Raw genomic sequence first — 14,013 nt, 5'->3', positions numbered from 1 at the left:
ACATTTTTTACATAGCGCAGTATCATCACTACTATCACTACCACCATCCACACCCTCTGTCTTCTTCAACAATTGGGAATTTTTTTTAGGGCAAAGGACACTCCCACATTTAACTTCGTTCTATCTTTTTACTCTGTCTTCTTACTTGGTAAAACTCTTTTTCTTCTTTCTTTGTTTTTGTCTTAACCCCTCTCAGTCCCCATGTATATTGGGTTGCTAATTTTGGAATTAGCTATAGGGATTCTTTGATAAAGATCTTTCACCTTACAACTTTGGATGTTATATCCTCATTTGTATATGTTTCCAATGAAATCACAAATAAAAAAAAAGAAATTGAATTAAAATGATGAACAATGTTCATTTGTAACCGTAAATAGATATTTAAAAATAAATAATTTAATTTATTTTTTATTTATTTATTTATTTATTTATTTATTTTGCAGGAGGATATTGTTTTAAGAAAAGCAGGATTATCTACTGCTATTTTTCTACTGTCCCCTTTTTTTAGGCCAAAAAAAGAAAGTACCAATAACTTTCTTGCCCTATTTATGCTCTCTCTTTTTTAGGAGCTTGGAGGGTGGGACACTTCACTTTTTTGGAACTATTTTGTACTGCAAATTTCTTAAGATGCATCATTCACATATTTTGAGTGTATGATTGCTAATGCAATTTTTTTCATGCATTGCAGGATGCTTGAAGAATAATATAACATAAACATTGGCTCTTGTTAAAGAAGCCTTTTGCAATTGAAATTCTAACTCCTAAAATTGAAATTAGGCATAATACCTCTTAACGTACTTGAAATTGATGGGGCCGGTGGTTGTTCCATGATCCGGGTCCAGTAGGATGGAGTATCCGTTGGGGTGTACTTCAGAAACAAGGTAAGGACCCTCCCATTTGGGAGCCCATTTTGGCAAAGACATCTTTTTTATTACTGCGTTTACTGATTTTAGTACCAGATCTCTCTCTAGGAACACCCTGGGCCGAATGTGCTTGTCGTAAGCTAATGCTAGTCTCCGGTGATATTATTCCATCTTGCTTCCCACAACTTCTCTTTTTTCTTCCAACTCTTGCAACTCAGCTTCACAATCCCTTGCCTTTTAGAATACGCGCCAACTCCCTACGAGTAACTGGAGTGTTCTCGTCTTCCTCCATATTCTCCGGATTCACGAATGGAGGCGGTGAGGGGGTTCTATACCTCGTTTGATCTCTAACCATCATGTCGAAGTGTTCCTCCCCAATGGAATCGCCAGGTGATTCGGGTGAGTTTCGTGAAAAATAGATTAAGTGAAAAATAATGGTTAAGATGAGAGAGTTAGGGTAAGTATACTTGTGAGGAAAACACTTCTATTAATGGCGAATAAGCAATACAAGAACTAACGATGAGAAATAGAGGTGGAGAACAAGTATTGAGACCTCCACTAATGTCACAAGAGGATGAATGAGCTTTGTTTAAAGTGGACATGGGTTGGTTAATGGTTGTCGAGTATTCTGGTGGAACAGCCGAATGCCAGTTTTCACTCGTGAAGGGGATGAATGAAATGAAGAACGATGAGAGAAAAGGGAGAGAAAAAGATGGATTTTTTAGCTTCTCAACTTCAGAAGTAAGAAAGGTCTAGAAAAGGTGAACGTAAAGGTGAATGTTTAGGTTTTCAGAAAAGAAGCTCTCAGGTGAAGGTGAAGGTGAAGGTGAAGGTGAAGGTGAAGGTGAAGGTAAAGGTAAAGGTAAAGATGAAAGGGTTGCTTACAGATGTGGCTTGAGGTCCTTTTTATAGTCTAAAACCATTATCAAAAGAAAATCTATTGTCCAATGGTTATAGTCTGACATTTGATTTACTACTTTTTCCAAAATATCTCCCGTCACTTTAAGTCTTTTCTAAGGGACATCTAGTTCAGTTTTCTTTCAACTAGATGACGCTCTTTACACTCCAAATCCAACCAATCCACTTCCACCAATATAGTTTTCACTTAAGAGAAATTCAACTTCTCAAAGTGTTCTTTTTGGGTTCCATCCTTTTTATCCAATACCTTTAGAAAAAACTTAACTCTTTTTTTACCATGTTTTTAGATTATTATAAAAAATTATTTATATATAAAAAAATTTATATTTTTAGTACACGGTCGTCAAATACGTAACCAAGTTCAATCTTTCTTACAATGATATACCCATTGAAGAGTACGTGTCACACAACCATGAAAATGCAACGAACTCCCCCCACGCCATGAACAACATTATATTATGACTCGATCCATCTCAATCAACTGAGACAATGAAAACAATACGTGCATCTCCGCCAACTATACTTAATTTGTGACACCAATCTCTAACATCTTAGCTTCCATTTATATATATTTGAAAACTTAATTAATTAATTATTGAAAACAAAGAAATATAATTCCATGATGGCATCATTATTGTTGATAAATCAATCAAGATAGATTTTCCAAGGGAAGACTGTGAAGCACCACCGTCTCCACCGTAAGACCCGGTCCGAACCCGAATAGGACCCCCCAATCGAAGCCTTCTCCGGTGGTGGCCTTGCCTTCTTCAATTGACCTCTTTCTCATCTCATCCAAAATGAAAAGCACACATGCACTTGACATGTTTCCATACTCTCCCAACACGTGGCGAGTGGCTTTCAGCTTCTCTTCCTTCAGTTGTAGCTTAGCTTCAACCTGAAATATAAACCATACTTCTATTACGAATTTATTAATAATTAAGAATAGTATTACTTGTACAAATTAAGATAAAATTATCTTTTTATTTAGTAACATATTTAGAGGATAAAATGAAAACCCATAAACTATCTTTCATAATTTTTAGTTAATATGTAACAAATAATAATCTCATTTTCACTTTCTCTCATTCACAAAAAGAAGAGAGAACATATTTCATATTTGATTAATTGCTGTTGATTTTTTTTTCTTCTCATTTTTTCTACAAAATTATTAACCTGTATGACTCTCTTGATATTGTCATTCTTTGTTATGGATATTGTTACATGATTGTTTAATATATTCATGTAAAATTCAATGAAAATAAATTAAAAAGAATAAACTACTACTTAGTAGCCTAAAAATTTTAATTTTTTTGATAAAATAGTCTTCAAAAAGGGTAAAAAAAAATTGATCCTTTAAAGATCATTTCGGTTTGACAAAAATATATCAAATATATATTTGGACTCGGAGGGGGACTCTAAAAATAAATATAATAAGAGTATTGTAGTTATTTTTTATAAAAATATTAATTTAATTTTTTTTTAAAATTTAGTTTATAATTTTTTTGACCAAATCAATTTATCTGATTTAATTTTAATAAAAATAACAGTTTAATCAATTATATATATTAAATTTTAATTACTAAAAAATATTTAAAATAAAAAAATATTTTAGACTTTATCTATTACTCCCTTCTTTCATAATAACTTTTAAACATGAAAATTTAACTATATTCAATTTTATCTATGATTTGTCTTTTTTAGAAACTTTATTAAAAAAATAATTTAAAAGATCTATTCCACACTTAACATTTTTCTAAGAAAAAGAAAAACCACTCTAAATGGTAGCTTGTTCTTAGAAGAAAACAAAAAGTGCATTTAACTTAAGCAGTTGAATTCCCCATCTCCAAGTGCATGACCTTCTCTTTCGGTCTTTCCAGATAGGGTGGTGGTGGTTTTCTAGTATATGGAGTGTCACTGTCTTGACTCTTTGACCTTTAGCTTTTTTTTTTTTTTTCTATAACCCAACCACCCCGAGAAAAAAATGCAAAAAGTTTTATCGTTGAAAAATTTTAAGTGTTTTAAAAATATTAATATTTTAATAATTAATTTTAATAATATTATTTAATTTATTTTTAATATTTTAATATATATTTTATATGAGTAGTTAAGTTTATTAATGGCTCATTTTAATATTTATTTTAGATCCATTATTTGAAAACCTTTCTGTAACATTTACCTGGTCTAATATAGCAGGTCCACCTGGGTGCGCTATCCAGAAGATAGAGTTCCAATCACTGATCCCAATGGGAGTAAAAGCCTCCACCAAACTCTTCTCAATATTCTTTGATATGATCCCCGGAACATCCTTCAGCAGGTGAAACGTTAGTCCAACCTCTCTCAGATGACCATCGATGGCACCTTCGGAGTCCGGCAAGATCGTCTGACCCGCCGACACCATCTCGAACAACGGACGTTCCACTTTGGTGTCGGGATCGGCTCCCACGATCACTGCTGCCGCTCCATCCCCGAACAACGCCTGGCCCACCATGGAATCCAGGTGCGTGTCCGAGGGACCACGGAACGTGACGGCAGTGATCTCAGAGCAGACAACAAGGACGCGAGCGTTCTTGTTGTTCTCCGCAAGATCCTTCGCGAGTCGAAGGACCGTCCCTCCTGCGAAGCAGCCCTGCTGGTACATCATGAGGCGCTTGACGGAGGAGCGGAGGCCGAGAAGCTTGGTGAGCTGGTAGTCGGCACCGGGCATGTCGACGCCGGAGGTGGTGCAGAAGACGAGGTGGGTGATCTTGGATTTGGGTTGGCCCCAGTCCTTGATGGCTTTGGTGGCCGCTTCTTTTCCGAGCTTTGGAACTTCAACCACCACTATGTCCTGTCTTGCGTCCAACGATGGCGCCATGTACTCACACATGCTGGGATTCTTCTTTAGGAAATCCTCTGTTAGGTGCATGTACCTCTTCCTGATCATGGACTTCTCACCTGCAACAGTAGTAAAATCGTCATCACCTCATTAATGCTTCAAAAAGTATTAGGGTTTTCTAACCTATTGGTTCAAAGTATAGAACTAATTTATATATATATATATAACAATAGTTGGAAAATGATCCTCTCATCTCTCACCTTTAATTTTATGAGTGGGACCAAAAATAAATAAAAAAAAAAAGTAATAAATGATTAGATTGAACACTGGATACCATTCAGTTTTTTTGTGAAAACTCAGGTGAAGTCGACTTCTGAAAATTTAGTCCAATCACTTAAATCATCTAACGACTATCAGGTATCAACTTCACGTGAAGTCGACTTCATCTGAATTTCCACCCCGTTTTTTTCTAACGGTAGGATCCACTCCCGTGCCGTCATATATATTGAAACATTTATTAACAAAATTTAATTTTTTATTATTTTTTATTTATATTTTAATAAAATACATAATTATTTTAATAAAATTAGAACTAAGAGTAATTTAAAGATGATTTTTAACATTTTTATAGATCAAGGATATAATTAAAAATTTAATATTAAATTTAATATAAAATATCAATTAAAATGATAAATAAGAGAGAAATAGACAAAATATATAAAATATTTAAACTATTTATATATCATTATTAAGAATATTTTGTCTACTTAATTATTTTTCAGTAAAAATTCACCTACAATTACATTAATATTATTTTTATATAAAATTATTTAAAAATAATTAAATACTAACTATTCTCCACTGGTAAAAAAATTTGTAGGCTAGTTTTCAACTTATTTCTAATCGGAATTTCTTCCATCCTAGGACTCTCATACTCAGGCCCACAAGGAAATAGACCACCACTCGTTGTGTGGGTAAAAGGTATTATAATAGATGAAAATTCAAGTTCAGTCGACATTAGGTGAAATTGATAACTGTATCACGTCGACATTAGGTAAAATTGATAACTAAAAATCGTATCACGTGAAGTCGACTACACCTAAGTTTTCACCGTTATAATTATGTGGCATGCAAACTAAGATTTGTAGCATGCAGTTGAGTGTTCGTTATTATGAGAAGAGAAAAAGTGATGAGATGAAGAAGAAGGAAGGATTGGACGTACACATTCGCTTGAACTTCTCTTTAAGATCAGTCATGTGCTCGCTATTGGTGATTCGAAAATAGTAGTCAGGGTACGTGTCTTGGTACACACAGTTGGAAGGTGTGGCGGTGCCAATGGCCAACACCGTTGCTGGCCCATTCGCACGCGCAGCGTTGCGGATCTCTTCCACACTCACCATTTTTAATCTGTTGCTAAGGATATGATATATCAACCAAAGAAGACAAATTAAAATAACTGGCTAATTACACTCACAGGTTGTTATGCTATTATTATATATAGGTGAATTAAGACAAGGAGGGAATAAAAGAAGTGATCTGGTGAGGTATGATGGCGCACAAGAGTTTCGAAATGTGAACAAAGCGAATCTAGTAGTGTGTATTTTGATGATTCGATAAATAAATATCTTCCTTTTTTTTTTTTTGTAGTAAAGGGAAGTTGGGATTGGGAGTTGGAAGTCACTGAAATTGCGTGCTGGTTTTTATAAGCAAGGGTTGTTAGTAAACTAAGTAGATCATCATGTTGGTAGGTTGGATGAACGGGCAGATGAGTGTCCACGTCGAACGAAGTTAGGCTGGTTAACCGGTGGTAGATGTGAGGCCACATTATGCCCAAAAAGCCAAAGATTCTTGCATATTCTTCTTTTATAGTCGGTTTGTACTTTACACTATAAGTAGAGAAGAAACCACCAGCACTGTACCTAGTCAGGAATTTAAGATCTCTTGATGGTGTGGTAATTGTACTTTGTTTGGAGATGATTGGACAGTTTATTAATATTAACAAAAAAATGTTAAGAGCCTAATATTTTTTCATTAATATTAACTAATATGTTGGGTTAATGTTTTATTTTCATATTATTAAAATTTATGCTTTAAAATTAAAATTTTAATAAAAGAATATATTTATTAAAAAATAATAAATTTTATTAATTATATAGTATTTTTAATAAATATCTTTCTTTTAAAAAAAACAATAAAAATATCACTTTAGATATAAATTTTGTTAGAGAACCAGCTTTGTTTCAATTAACTAATAAAATAATAAATGAGAAAAGACTTTAAATATTTTATATATGGTTAATTTTTGTATAAAATACAAGAATATTTGGTCATTTTGATGTTTGAATTTACATTGCTATTCTCGCAGCATAATTTGATAATAACATATTGTATTATAATTTTTTCTTTTATTTTTTAAAAAGCAAAACGTCAATGATGTATTATGAGTAGTTTTTTAATTATGTAAAGATAAAATATTACTGATATTTTATATAAAATGTCACTATTAAATTACAGAATTCACAATAATATATAATATAATTTGGATCATTTTTAAAGAATTCAACCTAGTGACTCAATATAGAAAAATAAAAGTGAAACCAAGGGAATGTAAAGAAAAATTTTTTAGAAAGGAAATAATTATTATTGGCTAATCATTCGCTAAAAAAGGAGTTTGGATTTTTTTTGGATATATAGATTAATTTTTGTCTAATTTATAATCACCTAAATAGATAGAATTGCAGTTGAGTTGAAGTTTTAAAATTGTCTATTTTTAATATTATTTATAAAAAAAAAAAAATCAACACTTGGTTATAAATAAACGAACTAAGCGCCTTAACCATGTTATTTTACTAGGCTACTATTCGTATTTTGCTTATCTTTTTATTTTTATTACAATTTTTCTAACATATATCATTAAAAAAAAAATACTTATTAATAATATAAAAGTATTAGCTTTATATATCTCAAATTAAATTTTAATAATCAATAACAATAGATATAATTTTAAAATTTTTGTACCCTTTATCTAATGTTTACTCAAATATTTTTTAAGTGTTACATAATTTTTTTTTAAAGTCATAAATATAAATTAAAAAGATATAAGACATGAAAAGATACATTTCAATTACAAGAACATTTTAGAAATTGAAAGTTCTCAAGTGAATTGAGAAGAGAGTTAAAGCAAGAAATCACTTTTAGATTTGAATAAATAAATTGTGTAGAATTATGATTTTAGGAGACTTATTATTTTTGTCTCATCTATAGCAGAACAGAAATTGCAAAGAAGAAGAAGAGTGATGCTTCGATATATTCTGGTTCGGCTACAAAGTACAATGTGACCTACGTTCAGACTCTACCCCAATAACAATGGTAGAATTTTTATTGTAATTAAGATTGATTACAAATACCAATTCTAAAAAAGTTACACTACTCTTGTAAATCATAATAAATCATTTAGGTAGCGTTTGTTTGCGAGACAGAGACCAAGAGACAGAGACAGAGAGACAGAGATCAAGAGACAGAAATAAAAATAAGTACTAGTATTGTGTTTGGTGTGAAAATATACAGGACTGAGTTATGTCTCAGTATCCTGTTTGGTTTAAAATAAAACTAGAGACTAAATATTAAAAATGACGAAAATACCCTTAAATTTAACTAACAACCCTACCCCCAAATCAAATTTCATTTTACTCAGCATGTAACCCTAACCCCCTTTCTCCTCTCCTCTACCTTCTCTCCTTTCCTCTCCCGTGAAAGAATCCCAGATTCTGACCCGCCGCCGGTAGCACCTCCACGGGTCCGAACGATGATGACCCCTCTCCAATTCTCCACCAGTTCATCTTCGTGGCGCCAGTTGCTCTCCATGGTTTGTAACGTTGCTGCCGTCTGCGACCCCTGTATGCTCTTCATTTGCTCGTCGTAATTTTTTGTGCAAGAGAGAATCACTCCAACGTTGCTATATTAAATGATTAATTAAAATATTTTACTTATTTTATTTCTCTCATTTTCCCCCTTTAGCCATTGCTGTTTCTCGAGATCACAAGCCGGAGCAAACGGACGAGAGACAAAGGATTGAAAATGCTGGTGGCTTGTTATGTGGGCTAGTAAGGTCTTATTATAGTTAGCATTCATGAATTGATTTATAGATTCATATTGTTTATATCTTTGAAAACTTCACTTACAGGAACCTGGAGAGTTGGTGGCGTTCTTGCCGTTTCTCATGCTTTCGGTGATAGACTTCTGAAACAGTATGTTGTTGCTGATCCAGAAATCTAGGTGTGCTTCGAATTCCAGTATTTCTTATATTCATAGTTTTATCTCTGTTCGTATCCATATACAGTCCATAACTTAGTGTAATATATATATATATATATATACGGTTCACATCGAAAAGCATCCTGCCAGTTAATTGAATAAAGAAAATTCTGATTCGAACAAGATTTGATGTTTCTGAAAAGAGTGTTGTGAATCCTTCAATCAATGTAAATATGCAAACATTTTTATAGTTCTTTAAGGAAAAGTGCTAGTAACAATAAGAATCGTGTAATACAGATCTCTGCATAAAAAATTTGTCTCCCGACTGGTCTTTATCATCGCTACCTGGCTTTTAAACCTTAACCCCTGTTTGCCTCTCTATATTCTGGTTACTAATTTATTTGTGATATTGCAGGAAGAAAAAGTTGATAGCTCTCTCTACCAGTTTTTTATTTTTTTCAATTTGTCTCAAATGGGTGTTTAAACCACCATGTTCAAGTAACACAATTGTATCTGATAAAGACTTTGATATAACACCAAGAATTCAAACCCATGATCCAGGAAGCTGTTGCAATAATAAAGAAAATAGATGATGCAGAGAAGGCGGCAAAGAAGTTGATGCAAGAAGCATATCAGAGAGGTAGTTCCGACAACACTACTTGTGTTGTGGTTCGTTTCTTGACGAACCAAGGTGCTGCTTCTGGTACTAGCTCCGGCTAAAGCGTCTCTTGGACACAAAGGGTAGTGCATAGTTGGTAGTTGGTGCAGTGGAGATGTGACAAATGGCAAAATGTGTTCTATTATATTTTGATCATAGGCATATTCCATTTTAGCTGTGTGCCATGCAAGAATTAGAAAAATTAATTTGAAGACTCACCTACTATGGTCCTCTAGCATAGCTATATTTTATTTCAGAATTTCTTACTTCCACAATTGGTTCGTATTTGTAGCTAGGAGAGATTGTTGTGTAAAAAGTACTTGTTTATTGTTGTTTCCCTTCATGTGTGCAAGCATATATATATGATGTCTTATGTTGTAGTGAGGATTGTAACAAAAGTGTTTGATGTACAACAATATATGGTCACTATTGCTCAAAAGGGATATCAAGACAGCTATGAATTCTTGTTTAATCTAAGATCTGTTTAATAGAATATGTTATTTGTGTTCTGAATTTAGCAACTATGTGCATCTTTTTCCACTTCTTCATGTACATACTTCAATAAAACCAGTATAAATAGTATCGTTTCACCAAAATTTCTATAAGACTCATAAACACAAATCTACTACTTCAAAAGCATATTGATAGTTTATCAGAATGGGACAGTTGATAACAAAAAAATATCAAAATTTTCAATACATACCAAAATAAAGGCATTAGCAAAATAAAGGCATTACCAAAGTATCTATCCAAATGTATACCAAGCATAAGTTTGTAACTTAAACCATCTTAAAAATATAACCATCTCACAAAATACTAAAACACTATAGTAAAAAACTTAATACCCTTAACCAACACTTAACTTCATATAATGGAACGCACAAGGCCAATCATCTGTGAATCTGTCAAATCCCAGAAGTGTGCATACACATTAGGACTCTCAGCAAACTTCAAAATTGCTCTCACCACCTCGTCATCACCGAACCCAAGCTGTGCGAGCTTCTCCCCAACCTTAAACTTCTCATTCACACCAACAATGACATCAGCAATTAGTTGGGCATTCTTCCTTTGGTCAGCCGAAGATTGCTGGATATGGTCAGCCATCCTCTCCAAAACGTCAGCTTGCTTTCTCTTCCTCCCATATCGCCTTGTGCTTCCTGCACTCGCACCGGCTTCAGAATGTGATGCTTGTCCTTGCATTGCTGGGCCTCCGTCAAAATCTGGTTGTGGAGACATCTCGGAGTCATCAAATCCAATTGTAGTGTCTTCCGTCTCTTCGTTAACCTGTTCCTCCGCATCGAAGCCACTAACTGCTGCTGATCCTGTGGCTCTATCCCTGCCAAATATACCCTCTAGCCGGTGGAAAAGAGGAAATGGCTTGCCAGGAATGTAGAACTTCGTTGGATGTGCCTCGGAAAATATAAACCCGATTTAACAAACATTAATGAGGTTCATGCTATACAACTAGTTACATTTAAATATAAATGTCTTTTATTTAAATATAATAAATTCAGCAACAACAAAGCGAACACAAAGGTCTATTGATAATTTTCATTTCATTTTTCAACCACATGTTAATTGTTCTAACTATTCACTGTGAACTAAAAACTACTGGGATTCAGAAAAGTCTTGTGATCCTAAAGAAATAAAACTAAACAATTTTCTCATTGCCCCGGCTGAGAAAAATGCTTAAGGCATGCAATTCCAAAGAGATTTACCAAGTTTAGAAATGCCCTTATGATCTAAGAGAGCATTTTAGGGAGTCCATGTGGAGATGATAACAGCATCAGAAAAAAATATGATTACCTCAACTATGGTGGCAATAGAGAGATGATCTTATGATCCAAAATTCCAAACGCAGCAGAAAAAAAAATATAATTAACTCAAACTGAGCTGCCATGTTAATACTATTGTTACAGGCAAAACAAACAGAAACCTATTTTATACTCAAAATGATATAGCAAATTAGTGACAGAAGTATGCATCATATAAGAGACCAAAATTCGTAAGCAACATTAAATTTCAATGAGTCTTTCTCCTCTGCTGAGGCTGCTACTGAGTGGCTAATCTTTAAATCCAAAACACCGTAAATCATATTACGTAAAGTTAATTTAAATCTTCAACCATCAAAACAACGAAGAACAAAATTATTAGAACAACACAAAAAAAATTAGAAACCAAAACTAATTTAGAAAAGAAGCAAGCACAAATCCACCATTCTATTTTACCAAGCATGAATCACACTCACCTTCAACCATGCATCAAGGACGTCTTTCAAATCAACCTCGACACATTGTTTCTCATTATTCCACCCGAACCCACTGCATCCAAGCATGTCAGCGGCGTACTGATACTTCTCCTTCAACTGCTTGTGTTTATTCTTGCAGTGCTTCGCAGTCAAGGTACAACTGGGGAAGGCCTCCAGCATCTTCAGAGCCAGTTTCTCGAATGTTCCTGGTTTGAACTGCCCACAGTCGGCCCTCTGACCATCCACCACAAACTCCTCCATGAAGCCAACAAAAGCATTAGTCTCTTCATCACTCCACATGCGTTTGTTCTCCATTTTTACCTACACAAATTAAGATAATCAACCTTGTGCAACAATCATTTCTGTGTATATGAATTAAGAATCTTAAAATCAATTAACATAATGTAACTAAAAATAATAAAATAGCAAACAATAACACAAATGACTACAATTTATCCACAGCCTACAATTCACGCCATAAGCAAGTACAAATATGTAAAACTGAACCACGAATAGTTAGTTTGCATTACAAACAAAGAGGTGCCATTACAATATTTCTCGTCTCAACAAGTGATACAAATTAAAATTGTGCCATTACAACAATACTCAATTGATAACAATGTTCATTACGCTGCAAATACAACACTACTCCATATGACGTGTACGCCACTCTTCATACATCTCAGTTGCTATGTTGTCACGCCAGTGAGACCACTCGTTCGTGTTTTCAACCACATCAATCATTCCATCTTGTGCTTCATCTCCATCAAGCATAAATTCATCCAATATGCTACCTTCCTCCTCCGGATCCATACCCATACTCTTTCGAATGAAATTTTGAAGCAAACAACAAGCAATAATTATCTGAGATTGTGTCTTTATAGGGTAAAAGCTAGGGCTTCTTAAGATGGACCACCTCTTCTTCAGCAAACCAAAGCATCGCTCAATGATATTCCTGGCGGAAGAATGAACCTTATTAAAATATTCTTGGTAATTGCGCGGTGCACGTGCTCCTTGGGCCCACTCTCTAACATGATATCGAGTTCCTCTATATGGTGCTAGAAAACCCGGACCATTTGTGTAACCAACATCAACTAAATAGTAATTACCTACAGACAAGTAATGCAACCAACATAAGCTTAACTATTGTGAACTCAAGCTATATGTACAGGCTTATATCTAAGGATGGCATAATTACCGTGGGGTATCTTAAGACTATTACGACGAGTTATTGCATCCCGAAGTACCCGCGAATCAGATGCCAATCCCTCCCATCCACTGAGTACATAAACAAAACTCATCTCCCGGTTACACACTCCTAAGACATTGGTGCAGATTTTACCCTTTCTTGTTCGGTATTTTGCCTTCTCATACTCGGGGACTGTCACCTCTATATAAGTGCCGTCTAATGCTCCCAAGCAACCCTATCATCCATAGAAAGTTATCATACTCAGATATAGAATCCTTCAGGCAAGTATGAATCAAACACAACATCGAATAAGCTCTACCTTAAACCTTCTCCATGTGGGGTCAAGACAATCCTCTTCAACTGGTGTAACCTTGGCAAACAAAATGCTTTGAATACGTATTACAGACTTCAAAACTTTATTAAAATACTTACTAACTATCTCGCCGGACCTACAAAATCTAACTTGCAGACTACGATTTTTTTTGTGATGCGCTAAGATAATTAAGAAAGTCGCAACCTGCTCCGGCAGGCTTACATGACCATCTTCATTAAGTCCTCCTTGAACTTCGAGCAACTCACACAAATTAGCAAAGGCATTTGTGTTCATTCTCAACTCCCAAATACAATTCCTATCACCCTCACCAACAATACGCTCTAAAGCCTCACGTCTAATTTTACTATTCATTCTTCCACCTAACGACAGTTGGCCACTAGTTCTATCCCTAAAGTAAACAAATAGCGTAAGCACAAAGAACAACATCAAATCTTCATTCTTGGATCTCATCTCTTCATAAAAATACACGCATCGCTTAATAATTTCTGACCGCTCCATTTCTTCCTAGCAAAGTCATTATATTAAAAAACGCATAAACATTCAAGTTAATCTAATACTTCTTCATGCCAAATCTACTTTATTATCTTAGAACCAGAAACAAGAATAAAAAACTGCAATAAAAAGATATCTAACTCTATTTACTTCTCAACTTTAATTAAGTTTCAACTGAAAATCAAAACAGGAAATACAATATAAACACAATAAAAAATTTATATGAAAGTACTTGAAGAGGG

The 14,013-nt window shown here is 34.1% G+C and overlaps 2 protein-coding genes across 2 annotated transcripts; one reads left to right on the top strand and one right to left on the bottom strand.

The window, feature by feature from the left end:
- Nucleotides 1-2,129: 2,129 nt before the first annotated feature.
- On the bottom strand, nt 2,130-6,320 carry LOC112754970 (chalcone synthase). Its single transcript, XM_025802814.3, has 3 exons — nt 5,819-6,320; nt 3,958-4,715; nt 2,130-2,676 (listed from the first exon to the last, which is right to left on the bottom strand). Exons 1-3 carry the CDS (start codon nt 5,994-5,996, stop codon nt 2,431-2,433), a joined length of 1,182 nt encoding a protein of 393 aa, XP_025658599.1. The 5' UTR covers nt 5,997-6,320; the 3' UTR covers nt 2,130-2,430.
- Nucleotides 6,321-8,404: 2,084 nt separating this feature from the next.
- On the top strand, nt 8,405-9,570 carry LOC112757517 (probable protein phosphatase 2C 59). The gene is made up of 5 exons (XM_025806089.1): nt 8,405-8,492; nt 8,614-8,679; nt 8,780-8,843; nt 9,266-9,326; nt 9,412-9,570. Exons 1-5 carry the CDS (start codon nt 8,405-8,407, stop codon nt 9,568-9,570), a joined length of 438 nt encoding a protein of 145 aa, XP_025661874.1.
- Nucleotides 9,571-14,013: the final 4,443 nt, after the last annotated feature.

The sequence above is a fragment of the Arachis hypogaea genome, chromosome 16 (assembly GCF_003086295.3).
Source record: "Arachis hypogaea cultivar Tifrunner chromosome 16, arahy.Tifrunner.gnm2.J5K5, whole genome shotgun sequence".
Lineage (NCBI taxonomy): Eukaryota > Viridiplantae > Streptophyta > Magnoliopsida > Fabales > Fabaceae > Arachis > Arachis hypogaea.
Note: the sequence above shows the minus strand (reverse complement) of the source record. Positions and strands in the feature narration are given on the sequence as shown.